The sequence below is a fragment of the Dendrobates tinctorius genome, unplaced genomic scaffold, assembly GCF_039654945.1.
Source record: "Dendrobates tinctorius isolate UK_male_01 unplaced genomic scaffold, ASM3965494v1 ptg000010l, whole genome shotgun sequence".
NCBI classification, from domain to species: Eukaryota; Metazoa; Chordata; class Amphibia; order Anura; family Dendrobatidae; genus Dendrobates; species Dendrobates tinctorius.
The window spans coordinates 14,139,517-14,159,921 of NW_027361678.1; the positions used below are offsets into that span (position 1 = coordinate 14,139,517).

The following is a 20,405-nucleotide window of genomic DNA, read 5'->3' on the forward strand; positions in this document are numbered from 1 at the left end:
CTAAAACTACATCAGATTTTCAAAAATATTAGACTTTAACATTTTTTAAATAAGGAAAATGATCCAATACATCTGTGAGTGGTAAAAGTATGTGACTGGGACTTGGCTCCTGCAGGACTTCTTTATTCTCCTGGCACCATTCTTCTGTAGAACGGCTTCTGGCTTTCGGGCGTTTTCTTGTTGCAGGACCCTTGTTCTATTGAGATTCGCTTAATGGACAGACATCCCGACATGTTCCTTCAGAATTCGCAGGTATAATTCAGAATTAATTGTTCCATCTGTGATGGCGAGCGTCCAGGCCCTCATGCAGCCCCTAAATTGTAACTAGAGAACAAAAAAACTCAAAAAATATAACTTATTTACATGATTAAAAAATGCCCATATAGTAATATAGTTATAAGGTCACAGACATTACCATAATCTTAAAACACACTAATATTGGAAAAAATAATCTAGAAGAGGGGATATGTACTCACCCTCACTTTCCCTACATTGCTGCAGAGATTGGCATCCTAGGTTCGACACGTTGCCCCAGCTCAATGTCAGCTTTCCCTTATGACCCTAAAGGGACTGTCTATCCAAAAAACCAACACCACCAAATAAAGTGCAATGTCGTAGCTTATATCTGTTAGAAGACCATAGTTATCTGCTCCTTACAACTATGACCATAACAGAAATATTTGTTATATACACTCAAAAAGTTTTATAATGGTGTCTTTCAGCTAGGTAACACCAATCATGAACAGATGTAGTAAAGTTCTAGAACCGCATAATAGTGGGATCTGCAAGATTCAAATAATCAAATAGCCTCTGAACACAACATAGGCAGAGGAAGAATGATCCATCGGGGTTGATAACATGGTCAAAATGCAGAAAAAAGAGAAAATAAATAAATGTACTTATATGATCGCAATACAAACCCATCCCAATGCGTTTCTCCCAGGAAAATAGACCAGGGTTCATCCGGGGAGCTCATGTGCTTGTGAAAAAGATGTTACTACACTGAGCAACATGTGTAAAATGAGTACATATCCTCCCCTTCTAGATTATTTTTTGCAATATTACTGTGTTTTAAGATTATGGTAACGTCTCTGTGACCTCATAGCTCTTTTACTATATGGGCATTTTGGAACCATATAAATAAAAGTGATATTTTAGGAGATTTTTTTTCTCCTTTGGTATCATCTATAAGCATACTTTGATAACTCTCTTCTCGACCCTCTCCAATCCGGTTTCCGCTCTTTACACTCTACTGAAACTGCCCTCACTAAAGTCTCTAATGATCTACTAACAGCTAAATCAAATGGTCATTACTCCATGCTAATTCTCTTGGATCTCTCTGCAACACTCGACACTGTGGATTATCAGCTCCTCCTCACTATGCTCCATTCCATTGGCCTCAAGGACACCATTCTCTCCTGGTCCTCCTCCTATCTCTCTGACTGCTTCTTTACTGTATCCCTTGCTGGCTCCTCCTCCTCTCACCTTCCCCTTACTGTTGGGGTTCCTCAAGGATCGGTTCTAGGCCCCCTCCTCTTCTCCTTGTACACTGCCCCTATTGGTCAAACAATCAGTAGATTTGGTTTCCAGTACCATCTCTATGCTGATGACACCCAATTATACGCTTCTTCTTCTGACATCACGCCAGCCTTTCTAGAAAACATCGGCGACTGTCTAAACGCTGCGTCTAATATCATGTCCTCACTATATCTGAAACTGAACCTGTCAAAGACTGAACTCCTGGTGTTTCCTCCCTCTACTAATGTAACTATACCCGACATTGCCATTTCTGTGTATGGCTCCACTATTACTCCCCAGCAACATGCCCGCTGTCTTGGGGTCATACTTGATTCCGAGCTTTCCTTTGCCCCCCACATTCGAGCACTGGCTGGCTCTTGTCATCTGCACCCCAAAAACATTTTTAGAATTCAACCTTTTCTTACTCTTGACTCTGCAAAAACTATTACTGTTTCTCTTATTCATTCTCGTCTCGACTATTGTAACTCTCTTCTAATCGGTCTCCCTCATACCAAACTCTCCAATCTGTCTTGAATGCTGCAGCCAGGATACATTCCTCACCAATCGTTACACCGATGCCTCTACCTTGTGCCAGTCATTACACTGGCTACCCATCCACTCCAGAATTCAGTATAAACTTATAACCCTCACCCACAAAGCCCTCCATAGCTCAGCACCACCCTACATCTCCTCCCTTGTTTCAGTATACCACCCTACCCGCGCCCTCCGTTCTGCTGATGACCTGAGGTTAGCATCCTCAATAATCAGAACCTCCCACTCCCGTCTCCAAGACTTTACACGTGCTGCGCCAATTCTTTGGAATGCACTTCCCAGGTCAATACGATTAGTCCCCAATCCCCACAATTTTAAGCGTGCCCTGAAAACGCATTTATTCAGACTGGCCTATCGCCTCAACACATTAATCTATCCCTGTGTGGCACAGCCAAAAGTTTTACCATAACCAGGTTCCCCGCATCATGTTCCCACATGCTTTATACATCCATTAGCCCTCTGTATCTGTACTGTTACACACTTAACATTATGGCTGGTCCATACAATCAGGGCAACTATTACCACCCACCTTTCGTGTCTACCTCTTTCCTCATAGACTGTAAGCTTGCGAGCAGGGCCCTCATTCCTCTTGGTATTTGTTATGATCTATGTGATTATTGTTATGCTGTAATGTCTATCGTCTGTACAAATCCTCTCTGAAATGTAAAGTGCTGCGGAATATGTCGGCGCTATAGAAATAAAATTTGTTATTATTATACTGTGCATATATATTTTTATTTGGTTTTATCGTGATGCAGCCCTCCCATGACACCACCCCCCTGTCACAGATGTAGGACGGTTTATGCTGTACTGGAGTGATTTTCTTTCTCTAAACAAAGATTATTATTTAAAATTAAAAGCTCTACTTTGCTTTCATCCATGCCCCACTGTTCCAGGACCTTCTGGCTTTTCCAGGTGATCTTTAGTAAACTGTGAAAGGGCAGTAATGTTCTTTTTAGACAGCAGATACTTTCCACTCACCAGCCTGCCATGCACACCATTGTTGTTCAGTGTCATCCTGATGGTGGACCCATAAACTTTAACATTAGATACTGTGAGAGAGGCCTTTAGTTGCTTAGATGTTTCCTTGGGTTCCTTTATGACCTCATTATTACATACCATGATCTTGGAGTGATCTTTGTTTTCAGAGTACTCCCATTTGTCAACTATATACAAGGGCTCAGAGTACGCCCGGTTGTCACCTATATACAAGGACTCAGTACTCCCAGCTGTCACTTATATACAAGGGCTCAGAGAACTCCTGGCTGTCACCTATATACAAGTGCTTCGTACTCCACAGCTGTTTCATATATAAGAGCTCAGAGTACTCCTCGCTGTCACTTATATACAAGGGCTAAGAGTACTCTCAGCTGGCACCTACAGTGGGGAAAAAAAGTATTTAGTCAGTCAGCAATAGTGCAAGTTCCACCACTTAAAAAGATGAGAGGCGTCTGTAATTTACATCATAGGTAGACCTCAACTATGGGAGACAAACTGAGAAAAAAAAATCCAGAAAATCACATTGTCTGTTTTTTTTCATTTTATTTGCATATTATGGTGGAAAATAAGTATTTGGTCAGAAACAAAATTTCATCTCAATACTTTGTGATATATCCTTTGTTGGCAATGACAGAGGTCAAACGTTTTCTGTAAGTCTTCACAAGGTTGCCACACACTGTTCTTGGTATGTTGGCCCATTCCTCCATGCAGATCTCCTCTAGAGCAGTGATGTTTTTGGCTTTTCGCTTGGCAACACGGACTTTCAACTCCCTCGAAAGGTTTTCTATAGGGTTGAGATCCGGAGACTGGCTAGGCCACTCCAGGACCTTGAAAAGCTTCTTACGAAGCCACTCCTTCGTTGCCCTGGCGGTGTGCTTTGGATCATTGTCATGTTGAAAGACCCAGCCACGTTTCATCTTCAATGCCCTTGCTGATGGAAGGAGGTTTGCACTCAAAATCTCACGATACATGGCCCCATTCATTCTTTCATGTACCCGGATCAGTCGTCCTGGCCCCTTTGCAGAGAAACAGCCCCAAAGCATGATGTTTCCACCACCATGCTTTACAGTAGGTATGGTGTTTGATGGATGCAACTCAGTATTCTTTTTCTTCCAAACACGACAAGTTGTGTTTCTACCAAACAGATCCAGTTTGGTTTCATCAGACCATAGGACATTCTCCCAAAACTCCTCTGGATCATCCAAATGCTCTCTAGCAAACTTCAGACGGGCCCGGACATGTACAGGCTTAAGCAGTGGGACATGTCTGGCACTGCAGGATCTGAGTCCATGGTGGCGTAGTGTGTTACTTATGGTAGGCCTTGTTACATTGGTCCCAGCTCTCTGCAGTTCATTCACTAGGTCCCCCCGCGTGGTTCTGGGATTTTTGCTCACCGTTCTTGTGATCATTCTGACCCCACGGGGTGGGATTTTGCGTGGAGCACCAGATCGAGGGAGATTATCAGTGGTCTTGTATGTCTTCCATTTTCTAATTATTGCTCCCACAGTTGATTTCTTCACTCCAAGCTGGTTGGCTATTGCAGATTCAGTCTTCCCAGCCTGGTGCAGGGCTACAATTTTGTTTCTGGTGTCCTTTGACAGCTCTTTGGTCTTCACCATAGTGGAGTTTGGAGTCAGACTGTTTGAGGGTGTGCACAGGTGTCTTTTTATACTGATAACAAGTTTAAACAGGTGCCATTACTACAGGTAATGAGTGGAGGAAAGAGGAGACTCTTAAAGAAGAAGTTACAGGTCTGTGAGAGCCAGAAATCTTGATTGCTTGTTTCTGACCAAATACTTATTTTCCACCATAATATGCAAATAAAATGAAAAAAAAACAGACAATGTGATTTTCTGGATTTTTTTTCTCAGTTTGTCTCCCATAGTTGAGGTCTACCTATGATGTAAATTACAGACGCCTCTCATCTTTTTAAGTGGTGGAACTTGCACTATTGCTGACTGACTAAATACTTTTTTTCCCCACTGTATATATAGGGATTGTCAAACATACATAGGGGCCCAGAGTACTCCCAGCTATCACCTATGTACAGAGACTTAAAGTACTTCCGACTGTCACCTATATGCAGTGAATGTAAAATACATACAGGGCCTCAGTATACATGCAGCTTTCACCTATAAATAGGTGTTGTCAAATATCTACAGGGATTTATAGTACTCCTAGCTGTTACATATATACAGGGGTTAAGAGTACTCCTGGCTATCATATATAGGGGTTCAGAGTACTTCATTTGCCACCAAATATATACAGGTTGTGAGGCAGTGAGGGAGATCATATGTGAGGGTCGATATGTGTCCCCCAGGATGCGGACAGAGAGTGGAGTAGCTTGTGTTCACAGCAGGACGTCTGTGGGTCACAAGGCAAAATAAAAGAAAGATTTGATTGGGTTGAAGTAGTGACTCAGTCAGATGTTTTGGAAAACCCGTTAAGGGCTTTTAATTTTAGAGGGATTTGCAGGTCTGGTAGTGGGGCGAGTCACTCTTTCCACTCCGGGTTTTGGAAGTAGTTCTATTTAAATCTTTCAGTTTTTGGCTTGGGTGTGTCAGTTTAGAGTTTGCAAGCTGAAGAGCAGGTGTCTCTGTGCAACTCAGGACTGTGTGAAGCTAACACAGGGCCAGGGACGTCAAGGCGGCTGACGCACCCAAAAGACATGTCCGTGCCATCGTCCACAGCAACAGGTTTTGAGTTCTGGACTATATATATATGGAAACCCGACTGCGATTCGGAGGATATCACTCCTGTATACGAGTCTGCAAACAGAGACATTGTTTATGTTGGACATTTATGTGGTTCGTGTCTATCTTACTCACTGCACCAACCCGGCTGCACTACAAGGGGTTAGAGTAGTGTACATGCCGCTGTCACCTATCTACAGGGGCTTAGAATACTCCCACCTGTCACCTATATACAAGGGCTCACACTATGGTGTGCTGGTCTGTATGATCAGTTACGCTGCAGATTCTCTACTGTAAGAGCAGTAACACTGTTGTGTTTTATGTCGGAGGGAGTTGTCCCGGTTTATTTAAAGGATTTTAATGATATGTCCACACAAGATTTCGCTGAAGTGATATGCCGCAGTGTAAATTGATATTCTGTGGATTTTAAGCTCGCAGTGCAGGTAAATGTTACACTGCAGGTTTTTGCCTGCAGCGTGGATATATTTTATTAGAACATATGCCGTAGCTTTCGTGCAGGGGCTTTCTGTGCATGCCACAATGTCGCATACAGCATGCCTCTTTGAGGGTGTGCCGTGGAATTTCCCAGTGTTACCCATTGCCCGGGGCAGTTGGAGTACTGTGCTGTAGAGTCAGCATAGAAGCTGTCAGTGCACTCCGCATATTCGAGACTCGTCCATGCAGTGGGTGCAGTCAGTAACTTCACACACCCCTCCATATACTCACCAAAAGGACACATTAAACTCCTCTTACCCACAAACGCAGAGAACGATCAATATCTGTATTTCTTCCACATTTCTCATCTTCTGCTGTGTTACCGCAGCTAACTTCTGCTCATTAGCGGCGCTGATTGGCGATATAAGGGGTCTTTCTACGTGGGCTGATGGAAGTTGCATGAAGACCCCGCAACCAGTCATACAGTCCACAGATATCAAGCACCCCATTCACATGGAGAGGGCTTTAATGGCCACATTGCTGGCTTATGGGCTGACAGGTGGCTTATTTATTTTATTAACCCTTGCTCTGCCAATTACTGTCCCACATAACAGTGGGGGGAGGTGAGCACAGGTTTGGGGCTTTTTAGCTGAGCACCCATTGTGCAGCAGGGCACTGGTAGAAGGATGCAGACTGATTAATGAGCATGGGTGCTGTGTACCCCTGATCTTTGACATTAATAAGGGATCATCTCCATAAGGAAGCATCATGGACCCACTTAATGCAGCAATCGCTCATATAGACAAGTGCGACAAAAGAAGGAGCGGAGGGAAGGGGCCACTGATGAAGGGGAGATGAAGGTTAATCCTCAGCATCATCTGTGCACAGACAGCAGAAAGGTGCACAGTGCTGGCTGCGGAGAGGGGGCAGGTATCTGGGTACAGGGGGAGGAGTGTGGTCGCCGACTAGGATGTTATACAAGATGCCACCTCAGGATGAGAGGGGACCAGCAGCACAGCAGACAGACAGCAATCTCCAGCCCTGCCCAAGGTCAGTGGGACGCAGACTGTACACGTGGGGGGCACACATCATGGACCTGACACACTACGCTGCTCCTAACACATCTAGGGCAACAGAGACATTGGAAAGGGTTTACTTATTGTAAGCAAGGGGCAGCATGAGATATCCAGAGAGACATTCCAGTATGGAAGGTGAAGCACATGTGCTATACAGTACGGATACAACCCCTATAGTGTGCACAGCGTGTAACGTACGACGGGCGAGTGGAGGGCAGGGTGTAACGTACGACGGGCGAGTGGAGGGCAGGGTGTAACGGACGACGGTTGAGTGTTGGGTAGGGTGCGACGGACGACGGGCGAGTGGACAACAGGGTGTAATGTACGACGGGCGAGTGGAGGGCAGGGTGTAACGGACGACGGTTGAGTGTTGGGTAGGGTGCGACGGACGACGGGCGAGTGGACAACAGGGTGTAATGTACGACGGGCGAGTGGAGGGCAGGGTGTAACGGACGACGGATGAGTGTTGGGTAGGGTGCGACGTACGACGGGCGAGTGGACGACAGGGTGTAACGTACGACGGGCGAGTGGAGGGCAGGGTGTAACGTGCGACGGGCGAGTGGAGAGCAGGGTGTAACGGACGACGGATGAGTGTTGGGTAGGGTGCGACGTACGACGGGCGAGTGGACGGCAGGGTGTAACATACGACGGGCGAGTGGAGGGCAGGGTGTAACGTGCGAGAAGAAATACGTAGAGCAAGACAGGGAGGGGGGAGCAGGTGAATAAGCCCCGCCCAGCGGACCGGACAGCGGCAGTTTACATACATCTGAACCGATATAAAAAAGGTAAATATGCATGAAAGGTGCGGGGTCAGGGGGAAGCAAAAGTACTAAGAGAATCCTTATGTGACACACAATTGAATGATATCATTATATGATATCTCAAAAAAGGGGTGAAGATTCCCTTTAAGTTGAGTGCCAGGTTTTCAATTTATCATATATGGTTTGGGAACCTAACTTGGCACCACTACAGTAGTGCACACAGTGTTTTCTACTATATGGTGTAACATACGACAGGCGAGTGGAGTGCAGGGTGCAACGTATGACAGGTGAGTGGAGGCAGTGTATAATGAATGAAGAGTGAGTAAAGGGCAGTATATAATATAGGACGGGTGAGTGGAGGGCAGAGTATAATATAGGATGGCTGAGTGGAGGGCAGAGTATAATATAGGACATGTAAGTAGAGGGCAGCGTATAATATAGGATGGGTGAGTGGAGGGCAGAGTATAATATAGGATGGCTGAGTGGAGGGCAGAGCATAATATAACTCCCGACACTTGCTCTTGCGGACAATACCAGCTTTACTAATGATGATTCTTGTTCTGTTTCTGTTCAGGATCAGCCATGCTCCTCTTCTGGCAGCAACTTTGGAGCTAAAGCGTCAGACACTCCAGACACCTTTCTTGTACATATTCTCCGCCATGTCAAAACTGTCCCGTGGACTAGGATGGTTCTCCTGCAGCTTCTGAACCTTATGGCACCCTGTTACTTTCTCTGCCTTCTTGCGGTGACTTTTAGCCTCCAGCTGTTCTTCTTTCTCCCTGGCATGTACGAAGGACACTCGCTGCCTCTTTCCGGTTTTCTTCACAGTTTCTTCTTTGTCTTTTTTCTGGTTAATGTCATAGGGAACTATTTCCTCGTCATTTGGAACAGCCCTGCATCTGGTGGGATGAGCACTGATGCAGACATGTCCGATAAGTTATTTTGCAGTATTTGCTCTAGGATGATGTGGGAGCAGGAACATCATTGCTTCTTCACCGGGACGTGCATCGGACGCAGCAACCTGCGCAGCTTTGTGTTATTCTGCCTACACGCTTCCTGCAGCTGCTTCCATGCCGTGGTAGCTGGACTGGGATACATTTCTCACAACTTCTCTCTGTCCTTCTCCAATCCTCTGACTTTCCTCAGGCTCCTGCCGCTCTCCGTCACACGTTTCTTCTCAGGTCAGACCCTTTGCTTGTTGACTTGGGTCCAAGTATGGGCTCATTACTTACTCACCCCTTATACTTTCATGCAGTACCAATAGGGCAGGGTCTGCAAGCGCTGGACGAGGGGTGTCTATTTTTGAAAGTCTCATGCAGATTTGTTTTAGTGTTTAGCAAATTGAGGTGGAGTGATGTGAGCATCAGAGCTAAATGGATGCAGGGAGTGTTACCTGCAGGCATACAGTAGTGTTCAAAATAATAGGAGTGTCCAAAGACATGAGTTAACCACAGACTCTTTACACTAGTTCTTATTTCCAGCATTGGGAACATTGCACGCTGTTTTCTAATTAAAAACATGAAGAGAAATCTATATAATTTACAACTACTTTACAGAAAATAACAAATAATGAACATTGAGCTATCTCAAAAATACCAGTGTCTGCATTTGTCTTTACAAACTCACAATATACTATTTTTGTGGATTTATCATTCCTGTGAATCACTAGCCTAATATTTAGCTGTTACCCACAGTTTTTTTAGAACGGCTTCACATCTATATTGCATAAAGTCATCCAACTTCTGGCCCCGGTCACTGTCATTCCAGCCCAGGATGCTTGGACAACATCCCACAATTTTTTGGTATTTGTTGGCTTTGCCTCAGAAACAGCATTTTTGATGTCACCCCACAAGTGTCCTATCGGATTAGGTCTAAGGTCCTCTTTTTGTTGGGCTGGAACCAAGATTTTGCTGGTTTACTGATATGTTTAGGGTCCTTGTCTTGTTGAAACCCCCATTTTTAGGGCATATCCTCTTCAGTGTAAGGCAACAGGACCTCTTCAAGTATTTGAATATATACAAACTGGTCCATGATCCCTGGTATGCGGTAAATAGGTCCGGCACCATAGTAAGAGAAACATGCCCAGATCATGATGCCTTCACCACCATGCTTCACTGTCTTCAGCGTGTACTGTGGCTGAATTCAGAGTTTGGGGGTCGTCTGATGAACTGTCTGCGGCCCTTGGACCCAAAAAGATCAATTTTACTTTCATCAGTCCACAATATGTTTCTCCATTTCTCTTTAGGTCAGTCGACGTGGTCTTTGGCAAATTGTATCCTCTTCAATATATGTCTTTTTTAGAACAGTGGGACTTTGCGGGGACTTCTTGGTAAGAGATTAGCGTCACACAGGCGTCTTCTAACTGTCACAGTCCTCACAGGTAACGTGAGACTGTCTGTGATCATCCTGGAGCTGATCATCGGCGGAGCCTTTGCCATTCTGGCTATTCCTCCATGCATATGAATGGTAGTCTTCTGTTTTCTTCCACGTCTCTCTGGTTTGGCTTTCCATTGTAAAGCATTGGAGATCATTTTAGCTGAACAGCCGATCATTGTCTGCACTTCTTTATAAGTTTTAAAGTACGCCGATCTTCTGAACAATGTCTTGAACGACCCATATTTCTCAGGCTTTCAAGGAGAAATGCATGTACACCTTGTCCAGGTTCACCCTTAGATAAGGGCCCCCTGATTCACACCTCTTTCTTCACAGAATGATTGACCTCACTGATTGATCTCCACACTGCTATTATTCTGAACACTTTCCCCTTTCAATTAATTATTCTAATACACAAACTCAAAAACCTGCAGATCATGAATGTGGAGTCTGGTGGTTTTTTTTAGAATCTTCTGTACCAACTGGTAAATTGTGTGACGTGTGGTGGTATAATTTATACCAAAAACAGTGATTAATTTGGTTCGTCATATTAGAAGGGTATTATTTTGAACACCACTGTATATATACGCTGCCATGTGAGCCAGCTGAAAAAAAAACAGACAATGTGATTTTCTGGATTTTTTTTTCTCAGTTTGTCTCCCATAGTTGAGGTCTACCTATGATGTAAATTACAGATGCCTCTCATCTTTTTAAGTGGTGGAACCTGCACTATTGCTGACTGACTAAATACTTTTTTTCCCCACTGTATAAGTCTCTGCAAATGTGCCAATGCTGTGGCTGAAAAGTGCAACACTTGGGCAGATGGTGAAAATATGTCAGCATTTATCCAATTTATATAGATTGTGCAGCGTCCAGGCTGAGGTGGATGGATAATCGGGGCTTTCCAGCATGTTACATGAGTAGGTTACACATAGCACACATCCCACACTGTAAGGGGTTAAGTTTCCTGGGCTCTGGTGACATTGATCAATGCTGCCCCAGTTTTGTGCCTTCTTATGACAATGACACATGGGGACCCTGCCAAGAGCCTGGCGCTATTTATAGACAGGGTGGGTGAGGATGGACCTGGCACTGAGAGCTGCCGTCTGCCATGTCTGGCCCATAATACCGCATGCTAGGCCGGAATCTGCTTTTCTAGACATTTTTTTGCCCCAACTTCAGCAGCCTGATGGGGTTCTCTCGTGACAACCTTCTCTGACTCAGTTCTTCCTCTCCACAGGTTCTCTTCTCAGTTCGGAGATGTTGGCTGTCTTAATGCTTTACCTCTGGTTCGGGGTGGGTTTAGCCTGTGGTGCCTTCTGTTGGCACCATCTGTTACTGATATCCAGAAGACCCGGCTGTCACCAAATCCCCTCCGAAAACAGCAGCCCCATCACCTGGATGGACAACATCACAAGCGTCTTTGGAAAGCAATGGCTCCTGGCAATTCTTTTTCCTAGCACGAAGCAAAAATGAAGGCAGGAAGACAGGAATAGTGGTGCGACCTACTAAAATGTCATCATGGACTTGGTGGGACATGGGGTGTGGAGACATCACAGCTGTTTCCTTACAGTGGGGGACATTTTGCTTCAGTGACCTCATGTAGTTCCTAGCGACTGCTGGATCCGCTCAGTGATTTGTACATATTGATAGACCTTCCTAATATATTATCCTTAACAATTTTACTAGGCATACTAACGACTAGAACATCCAGATAAGAAGCTTTGCATCCTCAGCTACGAGGCCTGTACCAATAACCACAGTGTCCTCTGTCACCCCAGACCGTGCCATGCATTCTTCCATATTAGTGGCTAGTTCTGCACGTTTATTGGCCATTCATGACCCCACTAATCTAGATCATTGGATATATGTAAAACAAAAGCTAATCACTCACAGACATGAGTGGCTTCTGGTGAATGCTTTATGAGAATTACTAGACACTAGTAGTAATAGCACAGGGCAGCTCAGCTCTGATCATTGCAGGGTATGCTTAGAGTTAGTCCAATAGACCCCAGTAGATAAACATTCCGTAAGGTTTGTGTCGATGTCAAGGAACGAATAAGGCTGATGAAGTACTGTAATGTCTGACTGCTGTGCTTCATCACCTGCATCAGCTTTGAACAATCTTTTTATTAAAAGGTTCCCTGGTGATCGTCACTACTCTACAATTCAGAGACAGAAGTAGACAGAAACTCTCTCTGGAAATGAGATGACAGTCCTTAATGAAGGACCTCCTGTGTTCCCTCATCTGCAAAACAGTGGGGAAAAAAAGTATTTAGTCAGCCACCAATTGTGCAAGTTCTCCCTCTTAAAAAGATGAGAGAGGCCTGTGATTGATATCATAGGTAGACCACAACTATGAGATTCAAAATGAGAAAACAAATCCACAAAATCACCTTGTCTGATTTGGCAAGATTTATTGTTCAAATTATGATGGAAAGATGGAAAATAAGTATTTGGTCACCTAAAAACATGCAAGATTTCTGGCTCTCACAGACCTGTAACTTCTTCTTTAAGAGGCTCCTCTGTCATCCACTCATTACCTGTAGTAATGGCACCTATTTGAACTTGTTAACAGTATAAAAGACACCTGTCCACAACCTCAGTCACACTCAAAACTCCACTATGGTGAAGACCAAAGAGCTTTCAAAGGACGCTAGAAACAAAATTGTAGCCCTGCACCAGGCTGGGAAGACTGAATCTGCAATAGGCAAGCAGCCGTCTGTGATGAAATCAACTGTGGGATCAATAATAAGAAAATGGGAGACATACAAGACCACTGATAATCTCCCTCGATCTGGGGCTCCACGCAAGATCTCACCCCGTGGGGTCAAAATGATCAAAAGAACGGTGAGCAAAAATCCCAGAACAACACGGGGGGGACCTAGCGAATGACCTGCATCGAGCTGGGACCACCGTAACAAAGGCTACCATCAGTAACAAACTACGCCGCCAGGGACTCAGATCCTGCAGTGCCAGACATGTCCCCTGCTTTAGCCAGTACATGTCCGGGCCCATCTGAAGTTTGCTAGAGCACTTTTGGATTATCTAGAAGAGTATTAGGAGAATGTCATATGGTCTGATGAAACCAAAGTAGAACTGTTTGGTAGAAATAAAACTTGTGTTTGGAGGAGACAGAATGCCAAGTTGCATCCAAAAATCACCATACCTAATGTGAAGCATGGGAGTGGCAACATCATGCTTTGGGGCTATTTCTCTGCAAAGGGACCAGGACGACTGATCCATGTACATGAAAGGATGAACGGGGCCATGTATCGTGAGACTTTAGTGTAAACCTCCTTTCATCAGCAAGGGCACTGAAGATGAAACGTAGATGGGTCTTTCAGCATGATAATGATCCCAAGGACTCTGCCAGGGCAATGAAGGAGTGGCTTCGTAAGAAGCATATGAAGGTCCTGGAATTACCTAGCCAGTCTCCAGATCTCAACCCCATAGAAAACCTTTGGAGGGATTTGAAAATCTGTGCTATCCAGCAACAGGCCTAAAACGTCACTGCTCTAGAGGAGGTCTGCATGGAGGAATGGGCCAACATACCACCAACACTGTGTGCCAACCTTGTGAAGACTTACAGAAAACGTTTGACCTCTGTCATTGCCAACAAAGGATATATAACAAAATACTGAGATGAACTTTTGTTAATGACCTAATACTTATTTTCCACCATAATTTGAAAAATAAATCTTGCCAAATCAGACAAGGTGATTTTCTGGATTTGTTTTCTCATTTTGACTCTCATAGTTGTGGTCCACCTATGATGTCAATTACAGGTCTCTTTCATCTTTTTAAGTGGGAGAACTTGCACAATTGGTGGCTGACTAAATACTTTTTTTCCCCACTGTAAATCATGTATATATCGTATATAAAAATCTCTCTAATGTGGACAATCCCTTTAAAGAGTACGAAGATGTTACGCTATAAGAAAACACGACAATAAAACACCTGTATTGAGACTTTGTTTCCTTCATCACAATTCTGTCTAAGGCTAGTTTCACATTAGCGTTTTTTTGCGCAGCGCATCGGGCGCATAAAAAACGCAAAGAAAAACGCAAAACAAACGCGCGTTTTTTTAACGTCATGCGCACGCTGAGGTGTAAAAAAAACGCAGCGTTGTTTGCGTTTTACATGCGTTTTTGCATGCGTTTGCGTTTTTTATGCGCATGCGTTTTTAAGTGTGACGTTTTTTCCATTGTCTAGAGAACATTCTAGACTTGTTTAACTCAAAAACGCATGCGCAAAAAAACGCAAGCGTGCGCAAGACCATGCGCACGCATGCGTTCCCATAGGCTCCAATGTGGTGTTTTTGCGCATTCCGTGCGCAAGCGTGCGCATGCGTTTTTTTGACGAGACAGGGCGGAACCAAAAATGCAACATGTTGCGTCTGGCGCGCCTGGCGCAAAAGACAAAAAAACGCATGCGCACGAAAACGCAAGTATGCGCAAGACCATGCGCACGTCATGTTAAGTATAGGTGCGCAGTGCGCATGCGCACGGGTGCGCACGATGCGCTGCGCACAAAAGCGCTAATGTGAAACCAGCCTTACCTTACACCGCTTTATTCTTTACTAGGGGTTCCTGAAATCTTCAACCTCCTGACATCTGTGTGTAGAAAAAAAGGCAGAACCCGAGTTGTCATATTTTGGTCCAATTAAATATGTAATTACCAGGACATTGATCTACTCACCGCCCTGTGCAAAGAATCAGTTAGTTCGTTAGTCTACGTTCAGGTAGCCAAGTCCACTGGCCCAAGAGCTGGGATGCCTTGTTTTTCTGGGTCCACTCATTATTCTATGTCTCAAGAGCCGGGTCCACTCATTAACTACTTCCCAGGAGCCGGGTCCACTCAGTCTACATCCCGGGAGCTGGGTCCACTCATTATTCTACAAATCTGGAGCCAGGCCCACTCATTAGTCTACATCCTGGCAGCTGGGTTCACTCATTACTCTACATTCCAGAGACGGGTCCACTTGTTATTCTACGTCCCAGGAGATGGGTCCACTCGTTAGTCTACGTCCCGGGAGCAAGGTTCACTCATGAGTCTAGGTCCTGGGAACCTGGTCCACTCATTAATCAACATCTCAGAGCCAGGTCCACTTGAGTCCCAGGTGACGGATCCACTTGTTATTCTATGTCTCGGGATACGGGTGCACTCGTTATTCTATGATCCGGGAGCCAAGTAGTCATGTTACTCTACGTCTTGGGGGACGTGTCCACTCGTTCTTCTATGTCACAGAAGTTGGGTCGCCTAATTATTCTACATCCTGGAGCCAAGTCGCATTGTTATTCTACGTTTTGAGAGCCGGGTCCACTCGTTATTCTATGTCCCGGGAGCCAAGTCCATTCGTTAGTCTATGTCCGGGTACCCAGTTCGCCTCCTTTTTCTTCATCCCGGGAGCTAAGTCGCTTCGTTATTATACGTCCTGGGAGCCGAGTTGCCTGTTATTATCCCTTACAACAGCTTTGTTCGCTCCCCTATCTTGGGTAATTGCTATACCACCCTAAATCAACTAAATCATGGAGCAGATGTGGATGTGTGGATTTGCCTAGTAGAAGCCGAGTCCACTTTCTGTTCTGTCTGTTTTTTTTTGTCCTGATTTCTTGTCTGAACTTTGGCTTTGTGGAAAGAATTTGATTCACCTGCTGCTTTGTCCGGAGATCCAGTATCACTAATGATTAGAGATGAGCGAACCAGAACTTAAAAGTTTGGGGGGTCCTACTGGACAGCTAGTGTCAGAGTGCCGAGAGATTTTTTTTCCAGATCCAAAGTTCGGGTCTCCATTGTTTTCAATGGGGTTTGGGTTCTGGTACCCAAACAAAACTGTGGACTAAAGTTTGGAACCCGAACTTCCACGGGTCTGCTCATCCCTTCTAATGCTCGGGTGTCCTCTGAGTATTCTGGCGTGCTCGGAGATTTAGTTTGTGTCGAAGCAGCTGCATGATTTACGGCTGCTAGACAGCCTGAATACATGTGAGGATTTCCTAACAAAAAGGCATTCCTCACATGTATTCAGCCTGTCCAGCAGCCGCAAATCATGCACCTGCGCTGACACAAACTAAATCTCCGAGCACGCCAGAATACTCGGAGGACACTCGAGCGTGCTCGGGAAAACCTGAACGACTATACTCATTGCTCGGGTTTTCCTGAGCATGCTCAGGTGGTCTCTGAGTACTTGGAAGTGCTCAGAGATTTAGTTTCTGTCACCGCAGCTGCATGATTTGTGGCTACTTGACAGCCTGAATACATGTAGGGCTGTCAAGTACAGTACTACTAATGATAACTAAACCTACACTCTGACAGAAGTTATGTCACTTATCCATGTTATGTAAATAAAAGCTTATAACCTGACGTTAAATTCATCCATTGGTTGTATAAATTATTCTTTTGAAAGCTGAAACCCCTCCGAAATGTGGTTTAGGTTAAGAAAATAAATTGACATCAATTAAGAAATATTGATCATTTAATGGACACAGAATGGTCAGATTTTGGCAAGACAAAAGTTTTGACGCCTGGTCATATAATGCACCCAATCCTAGTGTACATCCTCACCTGTGCTCAGTAAATGATCGGTTAATTAGTGGGTGTGTATAAAAAGAAACCCAGCACCCCAGACCTTCACTTGAGCTGCAACTTGAGCTCTGACAGCATGCCAAAAATTCACCCTGCGACCAAAGCCTGCATTATCAAGAGGCTGAAGACCAGATCCACTGCAGAGGTGGCTGGCACCTTTAATGTGTCTCAGAGTCCAGTACAAAAAATTAAAAAAAGATTTGAAGAGACTGGAGATGTGTTTGACAAGCCCAGATCCGGAAGACCCCTCAAGACAACTGCTCAGGAAGAACATTTGCTGGTTAGAACATCCAAAGCAAGCCCCTCTTCCACTGCAGCAGAGTTCCAACAGGCCTGGTCACCTCAAGTCCATGTCAACTAGAAGAGTTTGTAGAGTTCTGTCTTGAAATGGCCTCTATGGTCGAATCAGTGCCCAGAAGCCAGCACTAAACAAAAGGCAAATAAAAAAACGTGTGACATTTGCAAAGTCCCACAGCCTGCTAAACAGATGGACGCTGGAAAAGTGGCAGGAGGTGGATTTCTCTGATTAATCTTCAGTAGCATTACACCACAGCCGCCGTAAATACTGCAGGAGACCTACTGGAGCCCGTATGGATCCAAACTACACCCAGAAAACAGTTAAATTTGGTGGTGGAAAGATCATGGTCTGGAGTTACAGTACATTCAGTATGGGGGTGTGCGAAACATTTGCAAGGTGGAAGGCAATATCAATAGCCTAAAATATCAAGAAGTATTAGCTACCTCTTATATTCCAAATCATAAAAGGGGTCTAATTCTGCAGCAGGATGGTGCTCCAACTCATACTTCCATCTCTACAACAAAGTTCCTCCAGGCAAAAAAGATCAAGGTGCTCAAGGACTAGCCAGCCCAGTCACCAGACATGAACATGTTTGGGGTAGGATGACAGAGGAAGCTTGGAAGCCAAAACCAAAGAATCTAGATGAACTCTGGGAGGCATGTAAGACTGCATTCTTTGCTATTCCTGATGACTTCATTAATAAATTGTATGAATCATTGTTGAACCACATGGATGCAGTCCTTCAAGCTCATGGAAGTCACACAAAATATTAAATATGACTCTAATAGCACCACAACTTCATTCATCAATGTTATGCAACATATATTTCTATTTTAAGTTAATTATTTGTTTGAATATCACATTACTTTCTGTAGCCGACAAAACTTTTGTCTTGCCAAAATCTGAAAATTCTGTGTCCATTAAATGATCAATATTTCAGCATTGATGCAAATTTATTTTCTAAACCTAAACCACATTTCGGAGGGTTTCAGCTTTCAAAATAATAATTTATACAACCAATGGATGAATTTAACGTCAGGTTATAAGCTTTTATTTATATAACATGGATAAGCGACATAACTTCCGTCAGGGAGTATAGACCCATTCAGGGCTGTGCACCAGCACCAGACCTTGGCCGATCTAAGTATTGATTCATATGTAGGCCCAGAACTATTGTGTTTTAGGAATGAGTGATGGTCGCTGATCGGTGACTCCTAAAATATCCTTAGATTAGAAATCCATCATATGAAGCAGCGTTCATCTGCCTTGAGATTAAGTTTGAGCTAGTGCTCTGCGCATTCACTCTTCTGTCAGTCTATGCTGTCTTAATAAGCACAGATCGGTTTAATACTGATCCAGCATTGTATTATTGTCACTAAATTAATTCCTCCGAGGATGAAATCTTCCATATTCCAGAATCCATAGTGTTAAGTCAGTGACGGCATTCAGATGCAACATTATCAGGAGTCCTTACAAATGACGAACCATGGTACCAAAAAGCTAGGTAGAGCCAGTATGTCCATTGTTTTACTCCGAGGTACAGTACAGTGCACAAGTCTTAGGCAGGTGTGATAAAAGTGCTGCTCAGAAAAAGCTTTAAAAAATAAGTGCTAAATAGTTTAATTTTATCAATTAACAAAATGCAAAGTGAATAAAACAAATAGAAATGGAAATCCCATCAGTGTGTGGCCACCGCCCGTCGACCCAATCAACAGTATCTGGTGATCGAAAAGATTTACTCAAGGGTGGATAAAAAAGTACCACAAGATCAGAGCAGAATGTGCAGCATGAATGATGATACAATGATGATACAATGATAAAGTAATAAAAATGATAATAACAAATGGCAAAAATTTTTGTGGAAAAAATGCCTTTATTAAAATATATTGGCACAACAATTAAGTGCATTAAAATTATATATATATATAATCATAAAAAAGAAAAAATAATAATAATAAAATATAAAACCACATATGCGGTATACTTATGTATATTGGAAAACCCGTTCCATAACAAGAGAGGCTGAATTAAGTAAAAAACGCCCTAAGGCTTATTTATAGGGGAATCAATTAAACCCAAGCCGTTGTTTAGCCATATGTGAGCTACTATTGCTATTTTCTAATGAGCATTCAGCTACATGTATTTGTTATTGATGACGCTGTTGATTTACATGGCAACGGCGTCTGACCATACCCGGAAGTACTCGATCACATGACTTGGATTAGTCCTTGACTTCCGGGTTTTAGTAGCGGCGCATGCGCTGGTGTGGTATTTTGGGTTTAATTGATTCCCCTATAAATAATCGTCCGTCTACACTATGATGTATCTATCCCCCTGATGAAGGAGATTTTATTTCCGAAACGCGCGTCATTATATTATCCACATTGCGGTCATTGGCTTACAGGTATTTTTTTGGTTTAATAGCACACGCCTTAGGGCGTTTTTTACTTATTTGCACAGCTGCACTTTTGGCACATTTATTAATGTATATTTATTTTTTTGTGTCACTATAATTATGCACTTTTTTACCTGTATCATTAATTCAGCCTCTCTTGTTATGGAACGGGTTTTCCAATATACATAAGTATACCGCATATGTGGTTTTATATTTTATTATTATTATTTTTTCTTTTTTATGATTATATATATATATAATTTTAATGCACTTAATTGTTGTGCCAATATATTTTAATAAAGGCATTTTTTCCACAAAAAATTTTGCCATTTGTTATTATCATTTTTATTACTTTATCATTGTATCATCATTCATGCTGCACATTCTGCTCTGATCTTGTGGTACTTTTTTATCCACCCTTGAGTAAATCTTTTCATACACACCGGATGGTCTGCCATCCTTTTCTTGGGAGATTGGTTCAATCACACTTTTTTATATATTTATATCTTTATTTATATTAATGTGATTATTACACTTTATATTAGTATTTTGTGTGTTTGTATTTTTTCTCCTTGTTCATTCTAGTATCTGGTGATCACCTGTCACCTCCATCATCAGCATCTGGTGACCACCCGTTCCCCCATCATCAGTATCTCGTGACCACCTGTCGACCCATTCAACAGTTGCCTCCATCACTTCTTTTCATTACTTACATGATGG

General features: G+C 43.5%; 1 protein-coding gene and 1 long non-coding RNA gene across 2 annotated transcripts; one reads left to right on the plus strand and one right to left on the minus strand.

Moving 5' to 3' along the window:
* Positions 1-77: 77 nt before the first annotated feature.
* LOC141099281 (uncharacterized) lies at positions 78-16,329 on the minus strand. The gene is made up of 3 exons (XR_012234465.1): positions 15,109-16,329; positions 14,969-15,023; positions 78-324 (listed from the first exon to the last, which is right to left on the minus strand). It is a non-coding gene; the product is annotated as an uncharacterized lncRNA (long non-coding RNA).
* Positions 7,068-14,378, plus strand: ZDHHC22 (zDHHC palmitoyltransferase 22). The gene is made up of 3 exons (XM_073587466.1): positions 7,068-7,247; positions 8,609-9,215; positions 11,648-14,378. Exons 2-3 carry the CDS (start codon positions 8,720-8,722, stop codon positions 11,881-11,883), a joined length of 732 nt encoding a protein of 243 aa, XP_073443567.1. The 5' UTR covers positions 7,068-7,247; positions 8,609-8,719; the 3' UTR covers positions 11,884-14,378.
* Positions 16,330-20,405: the final 4,076 nt, after the last annotated feature.

Bases quoted from the DNA above. Each gene is read 5' to 3' on its own strand.
- ZDHHC22 (XM_073587466.1), top strand. From the start codon at position 8,720: ATGGTTCTCCTGCAGCTTCTGAACCTTATGGCACCCTGTTACTTTCTC. The intron at 9,216-11,647 runs GTCAGACCCTTT...TCCTCTCCACAG, and splicing joins CGTCACACGTTTCTTCTCAG to GTTCTCTTCTCAGTTCGGAG.